Below are 21,927 nucleotides of genomic sequence, written 5' to 3'. Positions count from 1 at the left end.
TTTCTATCTCAAAGTACCGTATTCTTTGTCATTCTCAAATTAAAAGCGAAACTGGGCTGCTGTCTTACAGATTCTCCTGTGAACTCTGTCACTGCTTTCCCAATATAAATTCGGAATGTACACAAGTGCCACTTGAGTAACAGTTGCAATGAAGATTCATCACTTCAGATTCTAGTACTATAATGTTTTTATCCATCATACCTCATCTTCTGTATCTGCTGCAGAAGTTAACTTGAGCACAGCTTCACATTTCTCTCGGAAACAGCCTGCAATGAAGTCAGCATGTCTCATGAACACATTCATTTCTTCACTGGTAACTGGGTTGTTCTCACTTACTTCCGCCATTATCAGCTCTAACAAAGTAACTCTAGAATCAGAAAATAACTTGTTAAATTCACTAAGCCATATAAAATTATCAGGAGAATAAGCAGATATAGTTGTTAAAAATGATAGAAAAAATTAGCATGCTAATAACAGAGCTGATTTTTAAAAATTAAGAAGTTTTATGAACACTGGTAATCAGTTCCTGTTCGCTGGTTTATTTCTGCCCACCGTTAATTTAATTCATCATTCAATTAATACAATCTGGCCAGACAGTCAAGTCAATATTTTTCTCAAGTCTATTTGAATTTCTAATTTCTTATGTCCTAACATAACATTACTGTGAGTGCATATTCCGTATGTCTAAAATTTCCACCAAAACAGCTCTTAAAAGCTGTTGTTAAGTTCAGCAAAATAAACACAGACTATTTGACAGCCTCCATTTGAAAATATCAGCTTTTCACAGCCCTTGCCTTGCACGCAGTCCTTTGCTAATTCTTCTCCCCAACCCGAAACCAATTCTAGCAGAAACAGGGGAAATAAAAATTGATATATACACTCAGTTCTTTACAGCTGTTTTATAATTGCCACTAGATGGATTACAGTAAATCCAAGTTAATTACTCATATACCCAGTAAGAGTTATTCAGTGTATTAAACCAGTAAGTGGATACATAACGAAGCTGCTCTATAAAATGTACTTGGGTCATTTATTTTAACAGCTTTAAAGTAGCTTTATTTCCAATATCCCGTCATGTCGTTAGGGCAAACTGAGTATTTTGTGGAAGCAGTACTTTAACGTGGCAGAGGCCGTCCTACAGCTTCCCTCTTCAACTCCAGCGCAGAGGAGCACGTGGGTTAGTGAAGTCCCACTGTAATTCTCTCAACCTGAAAGAGCGCTATTTATTGAATAAATTCAAGAGCAGGCTCAGGGTTTTCTTTCACTAAAACATTTGCAATTCAGATGGAAGGACTGACATTTAAACATGTGGAATAGTTCAAATGCCTTTTTTTTTTTTTTTTTTTAAATTTGCTAAACAGGTTGTCACAAGGGAAAAAGAAATGTCTCTCTTCTGTGGAAAAAGCATGGTCACTGCTTTATTAACCTCCAAGAACCCACCCCTATTAATCATGTAACAGCTACTCAGTTCTTGCTAAACTCAACCTTCAATGTCATTAATACAGCTGCATTAAACTATTATCTGAATGAAGACAAAAAGCTTTTTCAACACGGTAGCACAGAAATGCGCTCGACACATTTGGGAAAGGGTGGACTCCAGACAGAAGGCTGTCAAACACTGGTAACCTCTCTCACAGACTTTGCTTACGTATTTGACAGAGCACCAACACAGAACAGTTGTTCTGTTGGTTCTGCAGGTTACAGCTAGGTACCACACACTCACCCGTCTACAAACTACCAGTGTCCAGTTACCCAACATCCCTAACTGAACGAAGGCTGTCAGATTTGGCATACTATACAGAAATCAAGTTAAGTGCACAGACGTGTCATTCATCCCCAAGACAGGGCTAGATTTTACAAGCCAGTTTTTACCAAGTTTAATCAATGCTCAGCTAAGAAAACAGGCTGCTTACAGACTTTAGTATTTTATTGGAATAATTCCTGTAATCATATCTCCTACATTAACAGAACTCCCATCAGCTATTGTTGCACCAATAGTCCAAATAATACACGTTTAACAACGACAAGGAATCCTTCTGTAAAGAAGTCGGAGGGTCATCACATACTTGCATAGACTGTATTAGCGAGATGAAATTGTTGCCAACAGGGGATTTTTTTTGCATTACTCCTCCTCTTGCGATATAACTAGGTGCCCTTTTAGACAACCATAATCCTTTTGGAGAAACAGGAGTGACATTAAAACGTCACCTATAGGTAACCTCTTTTAAAGTTTTCTGTTCTCTTTAGGCACCCATGTCAAAACCGTCTTCCTGAGTTTTCTTCCAGGCACAGTCATTCAGGACATGCCCATCCTTCCCCTGAATTTCAACCAAGTCTTGCCATTCAGCCAACAATTTCCAGAGAGCAACACTTTTTGTTCTGGTGCAAGTTCCCTTACATTCCTGTCTTCTATTGTTTCTCTCAGTTTTCTTCCAAGACTCACTCAAATTTTTCCAAGTTAATTCTCCCACATAATGCAATTTGCTCATTTCTTTTAAACGGTCTCACAACTGTTTAGCCATTCAGATGACAGAGTTTGTTCCTGCTTGTCTGCCTCTAGCTAAGTACAATAGATATGACAACTATTAGTATTAATTTTAGCATGTCTCATCATGAATTTTTGTAACACTCAGTTCAATATCTAAAACATAATTTCGTATATTATATTTATAATTATATTTCTATTCAGAAATGATCATGCCATGTCATCTTCCTTTTCTTTACACACTACTTAGGAAGACTTTTTGTCAATCTCTTGCTTTTTTCTTCCCCTAGCCAAATTTAAACCAGTTCTTCCTGAAGCTGACCAAACTGGCAAGAACTTAGAATAACTACTATAAAGCATTTGCAATCATCAGTAAAATACATTGCTGTCTCCTATAGTCTGCAAATAAACCATAGCATTAAAGTGCAATTTAAATCTCGAAGCTCATTATTGCAAATTAAAGTGAAATCCTGCTAAGCCTGTCTAAAAATCGTAAAATTCCATCAAAAAAACCCTGCAAAATTCTATCAATTTTATTATCGGTAAACAATTTTTTGTATCATACTTGGTTTATAACCTCTTAGCAAGTCCCAGAAACTTGGGACATTCTCTCTCTGTGACTGGGACTTTTCTTCCCTGAAACACTTCACTGACAGCAATGGTTCTACGAGACAAACTAGGTCCTTCCTCAAAATCTCCCAGTTCTTTCATCTTTGACAGATACTTGTAAGCGTCCTATTAAGTGAAAATTGGTACATTTGTGAAGGGCTATAATCCAACGCTACCTTCAGCTACTCTGTGTCTGTGAGCACTACCAAGAACAAAAGCCCACCACAGCATTGACATCAACAGCCCTCTAGCTGAATATAAGCAAGAAGGGGTGCCACTTATGCTACCTGACTGTCCATTTCCCTGCTGGTAATTTGATCAATGGCTACATCACTCACTGAGAACACTTCACATGAAATAACACAAAAATAAAAACTAAAGATGCAAGTAGTTGAGCATCAAAAACACATGAACCTATTCAGTTGCATTTTTGTTGCCGTTAATTAAAGCAAGACCGCTTCTTAAAAGGGACAACGCAGATGCACTCATTTTGAAGATTCTACAGTGTAATTAAGACTACCAAGGATTAATTTACGTTGTCCATGCTCAAGACTAACTTGGATTACAGCAAAGCAGGCTTTTTTTAAATACTTCTGCCAAATACTTACATACATGTGCAGGGAAATCTCAAATCTGGCAAAGAATTCAAGAATCTACAATCTTTTGGCTCAATACTGTAGCCATACGTTTCTGCAATAATCACTTGCAGAGAAACATCAGACATTGTCACATCATCATACGCTTTTCAAAGCCAGAATACCATTATAAAAAGTTGATCGTATTATCACAGTATTTATTCAGGCCATTTGCAAACTCAGACATGGAACATCTAAGTGCTTAAATTTGTTTGGAAATGAAAGAGAAAGTTGTCCAGAAGTCAGGAATTTGTCTTTTAATTGAAAATTCAGATTCCAGATCCACTTCTACAACAAGAACTACTTCATGGCACGCAACATGGCCACAGTATCACAAATGCACTAGATTTCAATTACAGGAAATACTTTGAATAGTGCGAATACTGTGAATAGTGCAAATAACTGCGGTTATGCAACTGCATATACTTTGGTTATCTAAGGCAACTGCCAACTTTAAGAGTCACCACTAACGTACGTATGTATTTGCAAACTTTCTCAGCATAGTTAATTTCGTTTCAGTAAATACATTTAAACTAAGTGTACTTAATGTGCATGATAGAGAATACTGTAACTGAGAGTTACCATATATTCATGAGCTCAAGCTGCTCTCCCCAGACACCTCAATACCACATCTGTCTTTTCTTAATTTATATGACTTAGTCAGCCTTATTGGACACCCAATGCGGCAACTCTTGCGGTGAAGGCTCCTTGTCTCGTTTTGAAACAATGAATTCCCTATGCTTTGGTTTATACGGTTACTTTTTTCTCCAGTTAATGACAGTCAAAATGTTTTTATCTGAATTGGATTTGTCTCCTCATATATCTCAAAAGAATGCATTCTTAAATATGCTAACAGTATATAGGAAGATGCCACGGCAGGGTTTTCTTCTATAGCTCAGATGCAAAAGGACTATTTCTATACCACTTCCGTATGTTTGACAGTAAATTAATCAGTATCAAATTCATAATAAACTGTACTGTGATTATGTTTTTGAAAAGCTTGAGTTTACTGGATTTGCAAACTCTTTGGATTGATAATAAATTCAGTGAATACGCTGTGACTAGCCATCCCACATGTGACCATCCATATGACGCCTACACCAAAAGCCTTTCAGTCAAGGCAGCTGATTACCATCTGTAGCATGGTACGTGCAACAAATCCAGCTGAGACCTTTCTAGAAACTGATTACATCTATTGCTTTAAGTACAATAGAACACCCTAACCCAGTCCTGGCTGTCCTCAAGGGAATTACAAAAACATACAAACTACCATTCATGACATCCGCCAGAAGAATTAAACCTAGCCCATTCACTTAAAACACTCTTTCCCGCTAACTGGTTAAGGAGCCCCTACCTCCAGGCACAGTAAGCACACAGCTCATATTCATTCCCACTTGGTCAGCCTGAATAAAGGAGAAAGACAGTATTCCCCCTCCTTATCATTCCCATCCCTTGTTTTCCATCCCATACCTATATATTAATGATATTTTATCTATGGTTCTCAACCTATCATATACTCTTTTTTTGCCTGTCATCCCCCTTGTTTCTTTATAATCTCCGATTAGTGTCTGTATCCCCATTTGTAATAACACTGTGGCTTTAGTCACAGCAGAAAACACGGGAAAAAAAAACAACATTAAGGGACAGTTTTGTTTACTGCTTTGTCTTTCACCTGCAAAAACTATAAGGGCGAATAGAGAACAAAATAGCCACGTTGAATATATCAACAAGATCACAAGATCCTCAAGCAGCTGGAGGAGTGGCAGAATATAGTACAGGTTTTCCAAAAGTTGATTATTCTAACTTAAAATAATTTATCTTCCACCATTCTTTGTTAAAGCAATTGTAAATAAGCATTTTCCTGGTTACAGCAATGGCCATTTCCAATCAAATGGCCAAACATGTTTACATTTACTCAAATGCTTGAAATAAAACTAGGCAGTTTCTTTCAAGGTGAAGGTTTGTTGAAGCATTTTACATTTTCAGTATCAGAAATACTAAAAGATTAAGTAATCATGGGCATCTGCACATCTACGTTTTTTAGGTTCTTCTAACCAGTATTAGAAACACTTCCAACTTTAGTAAAGGCTTCCTTTTAATTTGTTGAAATTACAACAGACTCCTGACAGACAAACAGCTGAGGACATTTCAAATACAGCTGTAAAACACTGCAGGGCGTGGTGCTTTTATGAAATCAAGACACAGGCATGAAATCTTGTCTTTTTTTTTTTTTTTTTTGAAGTATTTCTTTACCAAGTAATGGCGCCAACCTGGATTCTGCAACCCTACATAAATCACTGCCAGTTGTGGCTAAGCTGTAATGTTAACCAACCAATTTAAAACCATTACTGACATAGAAACATGTATTTAGAGATTTTGTGCCAACTATGAAACCACACAGTTTTTCAATCATGTGAACAGGATACTCTATATGGAATGCTAAATACTAAAAGCCACATTGGTTTTTGGGGTTACCTTTCTTGATTGCTCAGTTTGGCATAGAGGGCTTTTACCAACACTGGACATTTCAGCAAATGGTCTGTAACAATCAAGAACCTAAAGAAAAAAAAAAAAACAACGTTACTGGTGCTACAAAAACAGCATCTACATTTACTCCAAAAGGTGCTGGTTTTCACTCGTAGATGACAGTGTGACATGCTTCTGGTCCTATTTGCTGATAGATACAAATTGTCACAAAATAATTGCGCGTTGTTCTGCCGTATTTTTCCTAATACAGCAATGGCCATTTCCCATCAGTTCAGCACACTTTTATTCAAATGCTTGAAGGAAAGCTGGTTAGAGTCTTTTGCCAGTTATACAAAAGGCACACCACAATTCAAATAACAAAACACTCATCCAATTGTTTATGCATTTCAGCAAAAAGCCAAAAGTTCAAGCTTGAAAACTATTATGCTATTCATCACAACGCTCTTTTTAAGCCCACCAGCCAAAAAGTGCCCAAATAATTTCTCTTAAAAAAAAAAATTTCTAACAAAGCATCAAAGCAAACGGAAACTTCTTTGTCAGATGCAAGACAGCAAAATACTGTTCTCAACTTACAAAACATACCCTCCTTGTGTAACAGGAACCTAAGCTGATAGCCAAACCTAACTCCTTGCTTTACGAGGCAGGTAGGTACGGTCACTCTACCCTTGTGCTAATGTCAGTATTTACACTGATCGCTTTCCTGAGCACCATTCACAGCAGCCAATAGCAGATGCTAGTCATCTAATTTCAACCCAGATGTGTAGTCTCAGCATTATGAGAAAAAACAAAGTATGTAAAAATATTTTTCTCCTCAAATTACATTCCTAGGAGTACTGATAGCGTTATATATGCTGCATAGGTATACGCATACTAAACTATGCATTTTTAAAGCAGAGTGTCTATCTACTAAGTATAAAATAATTACAAGTCAAATCTCAGGGCATCCTCTGAGCTGATGAAGCTACTGAGAAAGAATAGCTAAAATAATATGAAAACCAAGCGATTTCAATATTCCCCCCACCTCCTCCCTACTATTCACTTTGCTGAAAGCCTTTTATTTTCTGTATCCATAATCCACTACACAGCTAACAGGAAGATCACATAGAAGCCTTCCAGCTGCAGCAAAGTATTTTTTGGACAAATACTCAATGACAGTTGGAGAAATAGGAGAACAAGAGGTCCGAAAGATTAATAGCTATTATATTTCTAACGGTAACTATGGACTTAGCCAGCAACTGGTTCAGTTACTGTAAACTAGACAATTTTAAGAGGGGGATGGAGAAGAAAAGCTATTTTGTGCTGTGCTTTTTTTACTGATATTTGTACACATATTCAAGGAAAAAAAAATTGTACAGGCATAGGGAATCATCAACTTAAAACTGGCATTCTGAGCAGTGTAGCATTGATTCAAGAGTTTCTCAACACAAATTTGAACCTGCAAACTTCCCCAAAGTCAACAGCCCAAATGCATTCCAACTGAGCAGCGCAGACTCAGCCTTAACAACCAAATCAAGCCATCAGCAGGGCAGTCAAGGGGAACGCTTCCACAGTTCCTGAACCAACAATTCACAGCATACGAGCTATCCACAGTTAAACCTTCAGAATGGTAACAGTTGACTTCATTTTTTAAGGATTTGAGCAGAAGCAAAGGCTTTTATCTGGAGCTGCAAAAGAAAAAAAAGCATAATAATCGGAGTTGCGCAGAACCCAGTACTTGGCCTCATAACATACAAATTTCAGCTGACAATGAACTATGGTAAGAGAACATTCAAGGAGACAATCTGAAGCCTGATTTTTCAATTTTGCAGTTGGGACTATGAATTTAAATCTTAATTTTCATGCTTAACATTACTTTGAGGTAATCTTGACTATTTGCTTTGTACTTAAAAAGCAATCAATAATTATCACATAAAGATCTAATGCTACTAGGTGCATGTTAGTGATTACTATTGCCAAGTGGAAGATCTGTATTCTAGTTGTTACTTGGGTCTACTCTCTCGTGTTTATTCACACACATCTTTCACGTTCTGTGGACTAGACCTCTACTGCCTGAGGAGCCTGCACTATTTCAGGATAAAGTTTCTGCTTATAAAAGAGCATAGACTTCTGTATATGCTTCTTACCCTTTTAATTTCATGACATGATGTAACACCTCAGAAATTTCTGCTTCAGTATTTAAGTTTCTCTTTTACCTTATCCACTTCCTGCATTACTGTATCATAAAGAATACAGCACTACCATATTCTACAGGATCATCACCAAGAGATAAAAGAATTAGTAGTGGAATAAAGCACTTTCAACTCTTGCTACCATGCCCAGAAACGTTGGTGGTAGTTAAGCAAGGAAGCAGCAAATTAAATTTAACATATTTAGTCCTCAGCTCTCCTGTTTTTCATTTGGGGCAGGGGAGAAGAAGAAAAGTAAGACCATCCACAAGTTTGAAATAAAAAAAGACATTCAGTTTTGGGTTACTGACTGAATATGGCATTTCAGATGCACACAAAAGGCTTCGGTAGGAGATTTAAACTCTCTTTGGGGGCCAACAGCAGAACCACTGGGATAAACTGAGGACCACTGTAATTTAGTGAAGGAAATGGTGAAAATTAAAGTTGTTATGCAAGCGTAACACAGTAACAAATGAACAGTGTTAAATAGGCCAATTTTCTTGACTTTTAAAAAACTGTTTGGCTAAAATCCTAAAAAAAATAAAAATCAAGTGCTTACACAGTAGATAAATACAGGAGGAGATGTTCAGTTCAAAGACTTTACAATAGCACAAGGGCTGCATTGTACCAAATTGAACTTGAGAAGCAGCCAAGATGAAATGGTATAAGCTACATTTGCGCTCAGTATATTCCAAATGACCACTAAGCTTGCTCCAATCAAAGCCGGGTGTAAGCAATCAACTTTATCATCAAATGTGATGCTCCATATTAAGTTGATTTGATCCCATTAACAAGTTTAGAGAACAGTGTGCTTGGTCTCAGAAAATGAGGAAGGAAAGCCCCATAAATGTTTCAGAAGAAAGAAAAAGACATGGCGATTCTCTATTTGATCAGCAAACTTCTCTTCTGATCTCATAACCAAAAGCATTTTTCATCATTCTACAATAATGCCACTCTATCCAAAAGATTTACTAAGATGAAATAGCTATTTTTACTGTAGTTTAACAAAGATAACAAATCATCTAAATTTTGAAGAATAAAGAGAAGAAAATTTAGACAGTTAACCTTTCTCAAAGCCACATCACCAGCCTTTCTAGATGCTAAAAAAGCAATATGCCTCATGAGGATTTGTTTGGGACCAGAACATATTTTAGAAGTAGAAGTTTTTTTGTCCTTGCACAAGAATATAAGCACCTTACCAAAACTATTTAAAAAACAATTACAAGTATAAAGCTATTTAATAACAAATGGAACACGTGCTGTCCAAGATCTCTAGAAACTAGATAATTCATCCCAAACACCAGCACTTCTCACTCAAAAGAAGAATAAGGAAACACATTTCCGTATTTAAGGCTCAAACCCAAGTATCAAGCAGCCCAATACTCCTCTCTTGAGCTGAATCAAACACAATGGTGAACATGCTTCCATCTTCAAAAGGCATTACCCATAGTGAATGCATCCTCCTTACAGACCACGATACTGTCCACCAAGTCAACTCTCAGGTCTGGAAGACTGAGTTCAGATTATCTATAATATTTCTCTGATTCAGAAGACACTCCCATTCCATTTGATAGCTACATCTGAAAGACACTGAAGAGAGATTTATTTTTACTTATGTGAAAAGTTGAAATAATTTTTTTCTGAAGAACTACCAAGAAAAAAATGGAAGATTATTGGCAACACAATCACTTCCTGCTCCCCCTTCTCCACAAAATATACAAGAACAAAGAGGTGACAAGATAAATAAATGTGTGAGGCTGAGCTTTGAAAGACTGAGGAAAGCGGTGCCAATACACTACTACTGCAAATAGAAAGTAGAAGCTACTCGGATCTCTACAATTAAGGAAACTTTTCCAATTGTCAGTACTATTTAAAACCACAGTTGAACTTGGAACCTGCAACGTAACTCCAGCTTTCCTGGAATTAAAAATAAGAAATACTTTCTGGAGAGCTGAAGAAGGGGGTGGGGGACACCCTAAACTGTCAAGAGAAGAGACGGAGTTGCCAGCCCAAAATGAAAAAGGGAAAAAAACCAGAAAAAGAAAAAAGGTAACATTTTTCATGGATACCAATTAAGCAACAAGCGCTCTACTGAGGAGTTCCATCTTTGCCTTTAAATCTGTACCCATGGGGGAGACTCCTTGCCACAGGAGCACTAGTTTCTGTCCACACTTCTTTCCATAAGTCAGGACAAAATAACCAAAGGCAAAAAATGGGGAGAGGGAGCCCCACATCCTAAACTTTACAGTCATCATTGAGCTGTGGTTTCAAAAAAGTGGATGTTCAGAAAATCTTACTTCCATTGCCAAACAGCTGACCACACTCTTAATATCGTTCTTCTGGAAGCCAAAAGGCACATTACGCCTCTTATTTTAAAATGGGGGATTTTTGTTCCTTGCTCTTCAGGAATCAAAAATACAACCTGTTTTTTCTTTCCATAGTAGCTACATTGCCCCATGCACACTCTTGGAAAAACTGATGACACAAGCTATACTCTCATCTCTAATGGAACCACCAAAGTATTTCTAAAATAAACAGCTTTTAGAATATACATTGGTCTCGGTTAGGATAAATTATAATGTAATTTTGTACTACTTTTTCCTAATTATTTTACAAAACACATATGTTTGCAGGTTCAATATTCGAAAATAGATCTCATGTGGCATTCTGTGCTGGTTTCTCTTCTAAACACAGTAGCTTCTAGAGTGTGTGACACACTTTTCTGCTGTTGATTAATACAAACCCAAAAGGGAGTGGATGTGGATGTGTGGGGAAACACAGAGGAATGACTTTTTAAAGGCTCCACAACTTTCCAGAGCCTAAGGCATAGTTCTCTGCATGTTTTAAGAAAAAGCTGTTACAAAAAAAAAAAAAAAAAAAAAAAAGGCAGGCAGTGCTTGGCAAGTCTTTTCATCATACTGCACGTATGACAGGGGATACTGCTTGTGCTTTCTTCTTCCTTTGAAACCGCAAGGGAGTTTGTTACAGAGGACTCTTCAGACTTTGGTAGTAGTCACATAGAAATATAGCGAGCAGGAAATACATTTCAGTTACTGAACAGTGTATTCCAACTTTGTTTCCTAAAGGAAGGATATGTCCAATTCCCAGATAGCACCCTTTGGTAGGCAGCAGCTGTTAAAAGAAAGCACCACTGGAAAAAGAGTATCAGCTTATGGAGTAAGTATATTTGCTTACATGTTTAAGGTATGTTCAACTTAATATGTCAACACTTCAGAAGAATCACATCAGCATACCATTACGGAGGTATACTGGAAAGATGGAAGATACACAGAAAATAAAATGTCATCTCACAAGGGCATGAAAACCACACTCATCCCTTTGAATGGAAACAGAAGAAGGGGCAGAGGAAGCAGAACCAAAAGATGCATTAATGCAGAAAGACCAATCATAGTTTAAGAGACAGATCTTCTGCTGTTAGGGAACAGATAGAAAGGAATTAAGAAACCCTAAAAGAAAAAAAAAAAAAAAAATCACAAGACGGTAAAAGCAACAGGACTGAAGTTGAGATATTTAAAAACTTTCATGTGCAAGGAAGTATTTTAGAGGGAATGCTAATCCCACAACTATGATCACGAGAGAGCAAGCTGGAAGCAATGATCATAACCGACCCCTGAAACGGGGAGCCTACATTAAAGGACAAGGTCTCAGGACAAGATAGGACAGGAACCCATGCACCAGGCCACAGCAGCATGGAAGTTTTTCACCAAAGTTACCGGTTATTAATTCTTAAGCTAATAGCTTAGATAGTAGCTGCATGTTGCAAAGAACAATAGGTTTTCTAGAAGACAACTGCACAGCAAAGAACCGTCAAGGAGATAGGATCATTTAATTAGCGTATGCCATAAATCAAACCAAAGAAAGGAAACTAACTTGTTTCTGCAGACCCAGTGTCTTTGCAAAGACATACGCTTTGAAGTATGTTCTGTAACATCATACTCCTTGAAACTTTCTCAGAGCAGCAAGCTCTGGGCACTCTTTGCAAGCCCAACTACAGATCCAAACATTCAGGACAAGACAGGTAAGTTGCAACGGCTTTCCATCGTGAAAACTTCCAGTTTCTTCTTGCTCTAAGATTTTAGCCAAAAGCTACAAAACAAAAGGGTATACAGCCAGTCAGACAATGTTTTGTTGGAGATACACAATCTGCCTCCTCAGATCACTGCTCTTGGGAGTTCGACCAGCAGCAGCAACCACCTCAGAAGAGCTCCTAGTATTCAAGATTACAGGACTGCTAGCCTGAAACAAGTTCAGGAGCTGTGTTGACTAGAGTTTAGAGGCAGTTTAAAAATACATTGTCTAATAAATGTTAATTAATACTATTTTAAAATGCCACTCAGCATCTAGCATTAAAGATGGCAAAGGTAGCAACATTTAAAAAAAATCTTGGAGCTGTTTAGAGGATCAAGCTTCTAAAAGAGAAAGGGAAGGAGCTATCAGTTCTTAAATCAAGGGAATATTTATTAAATGTGTGAATTACATTCTGCAGCTTCACAGATTTCAAAGATAGAAGCGTTTCTGATGCTTACAAGTAATCACAAGCTTAATGAAGTGAGTCTTCAGACCATCTGGTCTGGATAAACAGGTATGATCATACAAGGACTGAATACAAAATTTGACCAGGGCATTCCTTATAAAATGGACTTCCTTCTTAAATTTATTAACTATTTCTTAGCTTATAGCATGCCACAGAAAATAGTTAATAGAAAGTGTATCACTCATGAAGAAACACTTAGGTGTGCATCACAGCACTGTAACTTCCCTTTCTTTCAAGTTCTGAGGCAATTTTTGTTATTGTGTCAATCTACAAACACATTTTAAAAATGCATCAGTGCTTATAGTCTCCAAATCTCATTATGCTGATCTGCAAAATAGCTCTCCTCTGCTCGAAAAACTGCTTTAGAAAGTGGATGGCTTGGCTTTCCATCACTGATGAGATTCAGAAGTTGGTAAACTGAGGCCGTATCTCCCACAACCGACCCCTCTCAGGAAGCACAGCCAACACTTCAGCCATTCCCTGTTCCCCGACAGGAGATCCTTGTCTTCTACCAAACATCTCATGATTCAAGTAGTAGGCAAATTAACAAGAACATTCCAGAAAGCTAGGTCCTGCCTTTAGAGATGCTTCCTCTGCTCTCTTTAACTGGGAGAGGGGTTTATGGCAGACAGAAGAGGAATTGCAAAAGGTCCACTACCCACAGCTGCTTCTAAAAAAAGGAGCTCTGAAAAACTGCTCAGAATAATTTCAGATGTCCTCTGACAAAGCCTTCTCCCTACAGAACTACTGTGAGACTGGAGGGAGAAGCCAAAGGCGTCACACTTGGAAAGAAGTTCCTCCTGAACTTTCCCTAAGGACTTTTTCAGCTTGGAGATGGAAAAACTGGACTCTAAACATGAATGTGGAATCATGATCAGAGGAGGAGTTGCCAATTAAACAAAAATAAAAGATTTTAAAGATCAGTGAAGATTATGGGTGAAGAGTAGAAATCCCAACATCTGCTAGCTGAATGGAGTACTGAGGATGCCATGGGAGAGACTACAGTTCAGGCAATGGCCTTAAATCCAAATATTTGTCCTGGACGTCCTCTCTCTGTCCTAACGGTTCATGGCAGCAACTGCAAAAATAAATTAAGCATCCTTAGTGTTTATTTGTGGAATTCATTGGACACTGACTTAGAGAAACATTAAGTCATAAATGTCAGTGCAAAAAGAATAAAATTGTGAATAAAAGTTTTGCCTATAACCAAAACACGCCTGGTTATTCAAAGATTTTCAATACCTAAAAGCAGCATTTGACAGCAAGAAAGTCCAGCCAAGATGAATAAACACTTGTGGCATTCACTTTTTATTCAGTGTAATATGAAACCGGATGCTCCAGCTGAGAGACAAGAAGGTAGGCAGGAATTAAGTAATATTTTTAACTTTACAAGTAAGAACATCTTAATTTCAGTCACTTGTGAGTCCAGCAGCGAGCATCACCTCCTGGAAGAAGAATAGTTTGTATTTCGGCTCTGCCATATAACGCTGTAACAGCTGCTTAAAAATGGTTGCTGTGCACTTTGTTAGCTGGGGCGCAAAGGACCCAGATCTTTAGAACAGAGTACTGGCTCTGTTGCAAATACCACGGCTATGTAAATTCATTTAAGCAATCCTAGTGGTATGTACTTCAGTGAGAGCTGAAGTACAGCTCCAAATTTTCAATGAATTGCTGACAAAATATTTTTTCTACAGTCCAGCCAGAGAGGCATCCAAAGCTTACCTTCGACTTCATAAGAAAAGGGACAGAAATCTTTTTATGCACTTTTACATGACTGTATCTCACACATACTCTTCCATATCAGAAAGTAACATAGTTACTCGATGAGGGGAAAAAAAAAAAAAAGAAGTGCTTTAGTAATGAACCAAGAATTAGTTCAAACCAGGAAGATTGTATGCAATGACAAAAATGGACATCGAAGCAAGAGCAGCAATACACCAGAGTCCAAACTTATTCTAAACATATGCTCAAACCAAAAATGACTGTGTCTGTCTTTCACACACCTAACTGCAGAAAACTGCAATTCATTCAATATCCAAAAATGTTTTAGAAACAGAAGGCTCTAATGAAAGAATAGCCACTATAAGCGCACAAAAAACTTCAAAAGCTGTCCTAAAGAGACAGCATTACATGTCAGGAACAACACTGACCCAAGGACAAAGCTTAGCTTTTCATTTATCATTGTCAAAAAACCCCCAAACTTTCTTATATCCAAGGCAAGAATCTTCAACTTCCATCAGCCAAAGTAAATAACGTCACTTCTACCAAAATAAGAAATCCTGTTTATTGTTCAGCTTTTCTGTTCACAGCAAAGTACACATTAGGAAGCAATTTCTAGACACTGCCTGCTCTGTCTGATCAGAGGAACTGAGCAGGACTTTATGCTACTAAATGGAGAGTGGTGAAAAGTTCACAGGTTTCCTACAGAAACTAGATGCAGTGTGGCTGGCATGAGTAGAGCTTTCCCCTAAACTCGGAGAACCGGCAGAGAAAACTGCTCGAGTAGGCAGGACACGAGAACTGGCTAGCTTGCTTCCCACTGCTCAGCAATAGGAAAAAAGCAAGCAAGCAAGCAACAGAAGGTATTATCACACATTAAACAATTGTATCCATCCACATTTATCTCACAGTAGAAGGATTAGTGCTAATAAAAGAACAGGTTTTCAGACACAACTCAAGACTGCCCTCAAAACAAACCAATTCTCTCTTTTTTTTTTTTCTAGAATATTAGAAAACTATTTGGACCGGGAGGTTCAGCTGTATGACTTCAGGTGTAGTACTCAAACTCTCTTACAGTATGAGCTTCACAAATGGAAAAATGATAGAAAAATGCAAAGGAGAATCCAAGATACAAGCTGCAGGTACCTTGTGAAAATGTAGCCATTCATTCATAGGATTAAGTGAATATCTAAACTAAGAAACTAAGAAGCTAAACTAAGAACTTGTTGTCTATGAAATACATGCTGTGTTAATACTGCCAACATAAAAAACCCCCCTCCTGATAATTTGGGAAAAAAAAATTTTAAAAAAATTGCAAGACTTTATGATGATTGCTCTACTTGTAACAAGACTACTAACTTTTTAGGCTCTTCCAAACCCTTAAGTACACAGAAATACACATGCAGCAAAGGCTTACAAGATGCGCACTCACCTATGGCTAACTGGAAGAGGGGAGAAAAGGAAAAAAAAAAAAAGAAAAAAGAGAAAGAAAAATCATAACCAAAACCAGAAAAAAATACTTTGTTTAAATCAGTGTTGCATAAGGAATGGTACACACTAGAAGATTTCCACTGAAAATATGAAAAATAAGCCTCTTACACCAACCTTTTTTTTTTTTTTAAAAAATAAAGCATGTGAAAATGTTACTTTCATATCTCCCCCTCTACACCAAGTAGACCAAAGATACTACATATACTGCAATATATAAAAATCACAGTTTCTTTCAGGATGGAAATCACTTTTTAAAAAAATAAAATCTAATATGAAGATAGAACATATTTTGCCATTTAAATTACCCTCAGCCATAACAAATATTATCTCACAATAAGAACAGATTAACATGAGGAAGAATCAGAGAGTAAATGTGTTTCTTGAAATGGGAGATACAAGAAATGGAGAATTAGAAGAGCAAATGAAGTGAGGATCAAGAAATGGGGGGAAATAGATGAATCACAAAAAGGTTCTAAAGCTACAAAGAAACAGAAAAATTGTCCCTTTCTACCAAGGAATTATTTTTTTCACTTACAACATCATACTGTTTGAATTCCCATTCAGTGCTTGATACTGCACTGTTGCAACATACTTTTTGGTTTAGATTTTGCACTTGTGAATGCACTTCACCTGTGTTGACTTGAAAACAATGCCAACATTATTGAAAGATTTCCATTTATAATTCAGTTCAAGATGATGGTATAAAATAACAAGAAACTTGTACTACAAATTCATTACTTTTTCAATTGGCAAAACTGATAGGGAGCTTTGAGATTTAACTAGCCAATGTTTAAGTACTATGAAAGAAAACCAAATATAGCATTTTCTTAATGCCTGGAAGATATTCCAACGCTTTTTTGTATATTCCCTGTATGAGGAACTCAGCGTTCTGACAGGAATTACAAGGCAAACATTGTGTAGCTGCCTTATGGGAGAACTACGATTACTCTTTTCTACCCACCTCTTTTCCTTCATCATGGTCATATATCTTGTACAGAAGTTTGCCCCTTTTGACTTTCAAGACTACTCTGAAGAGAGACCATTTCCCACCCACATCAAACATCCATAGTGGAGGTAAGACATTTTCATCATAACATCAACAACAGAATGCACTTCAGACTACAAAGATCAGGGAAATTGATACCTTGGCGTTTATTTCGATGCTGCATTTATTTTGCAATTACCTTCAAAATATAAATTTAACACCATGATAACCTCTTCCAGCTCTCCCCGACTCTCATATCTCAGTCAAAATACATTTCAGTATATCTTCAATGCATAAAGAAAATGAAGGACAATCAAGACATAGATATCCGAAAAACCATCTTTCACATGTGTTTATATTGACAGATGCCAAAACTAAAGACTCAGTTTGTCACTTTTGAAATACAAGTCTGGTCACCTGACTCTGAAGCTTTAAGTTTGCTTTCTGAAAACTATTTATGTCCTAAGCAAATTGACCTGGTTATGAGAAAAGCCTAGCCACAAACAAATTTTAAAGTCATTTTTTCAGTACAATAGCAAACTATTAAATGACATTTGCTTTTCGTTCAATCATCTTAACTCTGTTTAGAGACTTTCTAAATAACTAGCAAACCCCCGACAATTCTTCCTAATTAAATTTTTAATTTAAACATGACCTTCAAAAGAAGGCTAGAAAAACATACAGACTATCCTTCTTCCCCCCTTAGAATGCATCATGCAACAATTAACTGAATGTATATCCTTGTTGATGCAGGGCAGAACATTTCTCAAATGTATAACTGACAACAAATTTACAAAATAGCTATTAGCAAAAAGTGTAAAAGCTCAATGGAATAAAACCACTGATTAGGTGTTCTTAAAGTATGAAAATGAAACATGCAAGATTCACGAACAAAACACCTTCTCTATTATGGTATAAAAATGATTGCATGTTGAACTAGACAACAGATCTGCTAAAAAAAAAAAAAAAAAACCAGAACCCCCCCCACATGTTTTATGTAGTATTCACAAACATTAATCATACAAGTCTTCCTAAGCATGACCCAATAATTGCAGTCTGTAAGACTATATTCTGCATTAACTTTATTTCAAAAATCTCCACAAACCAGCACACAAGTATAAATTAGTTTGCATTCTAGAACCCTGTTTCATTAAACAAAAAAACCAGACCATTTTAAAACTCCTGTCTATACCATCAACAAAAATGTAGTCTTATTTTAGCAGCAAAACAGTCAGTAAGTGTCATGAAAATTATCTCTATACTAAATTACTAACTTGTAAATAACTCTTCATTTACTATTTAGCAGTGTCACAAATTTAGACATTTTAATACAGTGATTTACACTAGAAAAACATCTAATTAAGAGGGGAAAAAATATCTGAAGATACATACGACCACTCAGACTCCAACTGCTCTCTGTAGACTTTCAGGACACGAAGAGCCACAAGCAAGTTCCCAGGATCCAGTAGTTCTCTCACCTTCTCTGAATTAAGGCAGGTGAACAGGACCATACAACAATAGGCAACGATTTTCTCATCACTGTACGTTAGGCACTTCCTTCAAGAGAAAATAAGGAGTTAAGAAAGTAAGTTAAAACTGACCCTGGAAAAACAGGCTAGTGGCATTCAGCTCGTTGAGCTGTTGTTCTTTGCTGTCTTTTAGAGAATTATAAGTTTGTCATTGCCCAAGAGGGATAGAAGTCATCTGCAAAGAAAAACATCCAACTCCTAGCTGACGGTCAAACTTAACAGGCAATTTACAAAACTAATGCTAAATTGGAGCTAACTGGAGATCTAGAAATCAGGTGAAACCATAATAATCATCTGCTTCTATTATCATAAGGTCTTTCTACATCCAGTGCTGACAAGCGGGCTCCAAAACCACACTCAGAATGATTATCAAATTGAATTAATGTGCCTTTGTTACTAGCTCACTACGAAAAACTCGGCCAAATACATCAACAATATTGTCATGTGTCTGCACAAAATCGTTTACGTAATATTTCATTACACATATGTCATCAAACCTCCAGGAAGATATTCTGGTGAGGTTAAGAGGGGGGTAAAAGGATTGGAAGACACAAAGATTAAGTCACTTTTGTAGATTCCATTTGATCCACAAATACTGACAGGCCTGCACAACATCAAAGTGAATAAAGAATGAGCTATGTTCTTGAAAATGATTATAACTACTTGAAAACACCTCTGAAATAAAGTTTATGTTTGAATCTCATAATTTAAAATAGATTTGTCCTCCAGTTTATGTTAAAAGAAATCAATTTACTGTTAGTTTAGAACAAGTAGGTTTTTAAAGGTCCTGACCCCTGCGGGTGACTAACAAAAACAACATCTACAGGATATGGTCTCAACCGTCCCATTCTCACCAAAGTTATTTTTCAAAGCTTCATGGTGCTAGTAGAGGTACAACTATCATGTACAAAAGATTTGAATATAACCACAGAAATTACATTAGGAAAAAACCCGCATCCATGCTTACAAGAAGAGATCTGGGAAAGCACACTTCCAAATGCTATTCTGGGAATCTCCATTTCCTGCTGCAATGTTTCCAAGAAACTGGAGACTACAACGAAGAGCTGAAAAAAACCCCAGAAAATATATTAACAGGAATTCAAAGAAACACCAATAAAATTCATATAAATGACAAATTTCAATGTTACAGCTATACACTGCAGAATCCACCTCAATTAAGCTTTGGGTGCAGTATTTCATTGCTACTGTACATAAATACTTGCATTTTCTCTTGCAATGAAAATAATTTTACAGAGGATTCTAGAATTAAACCCAAAACAAATATTTTTTTTTTCCTCAGGCTTATATGAATATCAAACGTTGGTTACTAGTGATTACAAGAACTAATTGATTCTATCAAGGTTTAGGACAGACTGGTATCAATGAAAGCTTAGAGCTACAGTTAACACAAACTGAAGCAGACCCATGCTGAACCAGTGGCTGCCACAGAGCAGCAGCCATTTTGCCTCTTCCAAATCTGAGGTGGCTTTCTTCCTCATATTAAATTAACACAAACAGGCCACCTGTCATCACCTGAACTCTGCAAAAGCAGCTCTGCCTGCTACTGAGAGTGCTCCCCTGGCACCCTCCCTGAGGTGGAGCCAGAGAACTGAATTTGCTCCCTCACTACCTACGTTAAATCCTATTTAGCTGGACAAATCATTATGTACTATGATGATGTGCTCAATACTTTCTGATTTCTATCCCAGAAAAATTAAAGCCAGTACTCCAAGTAACCTTGCCTCCAATTTTAACACTGAATTTAATACGACAGATTTCTACTATTGCTACAAAGGATTTATTCCAGCCTCCTCTCAATACAGACTTAAAATATGGGAAGATAATATTTCATCATACAAGTTAATATCCTAGAGCCCGCCAAAAGATGTAAACTCATGAAAAACAAAAACATGAACCCACAGACCTCACAAAATTAAAACACTTTTTTTGACCCTACTGACAGCTCTCAATAGCCTGGCCCTTATTAATAGGTTGGCAAAGAAACTTAAAATTATATGTTAAAATGCAGTTTAACAGATATTACAAGCAGCAGCCTATTACAGATGGAGGTGGCCGATATTGCCAGATTCTGAAAATATAAAATTAGGTCTCTTTGAAAGGTGCTGTGCCAGCTGGCAGCCAGATTTCCTACAGAGGTCTGGGCATATGTCCTCTTGGGAACAAAAAAGCAAGTCTAAAATGAGGTCACTTGGGCTTAGAAATAGTAACCTTTTTTCCATATACATTTTTTAAGCCCAAAATATGTATGTCTTCCCCATAACGTATTTTGAATCACATTCTCCTTTATGCTTTAGTTCTTAAGATCTCTGTTCTCTCTCCCTGCACACCTGCACTTTTTTATTACCTTCTGCTCGTCATTATGCTTCCGGTTCTCCCATCCATCTGGTTCCCATCCTGCTGACTCAGAATTTTTCTGAAGGACAGCAAGCATGGGCACGCTACCTTTCTAGCAGACATTTTATGGAAATACTTCCCTGCTAGAAAAAATAACAAGGCAGTAAATCCTAGGAATAGGGTATTCTTTCTCCTGGTGAACTCCTTACCTACTCTACTCTGAGAATAATCTCTCAAAGAGACATGAGGTTGGTTAATTATGCTCCAATCTTTACCTGCAATTTGCTTGACCTTTTTCAGCTATCAATTACACTTTTGTCATTAGAGACTACGCTGTCAAAAAAATATTACAGACTAGGGAAAAAAAATGCTAAAGATCTTTTAAAAGTTGCCATCCTTACTGTAACAAAGATTAAATGCTATGAACACGTTTGCAGTACAATAATAAATAGCTACAAATTCTCCATTATCACACACTGGAGTCTTAATATTTGTGAAAGCAACCACACTGCCCTTGTTCAATCATGATGTCCTGAACAAGCAAGAAGGATCCAGGAAAAGGTCATGATTCTGTGGATGTACTATGGAAAAAAACCCAGTTTCATCCGTAAGTTCTTGTTTTTAACCAGTAACGGTTAACATTTTTCTTTAATTTAGAGGACATAAATCAGTCTATGTGCAAGCAGATAATCCGTGAGACAAAAGCTACTGTATCTATTCACAACTAAGCAAGAAAAAGAGGATGTCGATAATGCAGCATTTCCCCATGCAAGTAATCTCATGTGATGAATCTCAGCAATTCTAAAGATGTAATTCTACAAACACCTGAGGTAATTGAGCTACACCAGGAGTACAGATTACATACAACAGGACCTACCTCTCAATCTGTTCAATCAACTCATGTGCTCTGTC

At 37.1% G+C, this 21,927-nt stretch overlaps 1 protein-coding gene across 1 annotated transcript in view; it reads right to left on the bottom strand.

The window, feature by feature from the left end:
- ATXN10 (ataxin 10) overlaps window positions 1–21,927 on the bottom strand; it is a 100,522-nt gene that overhangs the window by 52,468 nt on the left and 26,127 nt on the right. The window contains exons 4-7 of the mRNA XM_054836522.1: window positions 19,628–19,724; window positions 18,524–18,688; window positions 6,205–6,285; window positions 202–367 (exon numbers count right to left, since the gene is read on the bottom strand). Coding sequence (XP_054692497.1) covers window positions 202–367; window positions 6,205–6,285; window positions 18,524–18,688; window positions 19,628–19,724 — 509 coding nt within the window. The remainder of the gene's footprint in view (window positions 1–201; window positions 368–6,204; window positions 6,286–18,523; window positions 18,689–19,627; window positions 19,725–21,927) is intronic.

This window comes from Grus americana, chromosome 1 (genome assembly GCF_028858705.1).
Source record: "Grus americana isolate bGruAme1 chromosome 1, bGruAme1.mat, whole genome shotgun sequence".
NCBI lineage: Eukaryota > Metazoa > Chordata > Aves > Gruiformes > Gruidae > Grus > Grus americana.
This window is presented reverse-complemented; position numbering and strand designations above follow the sequence as displayed.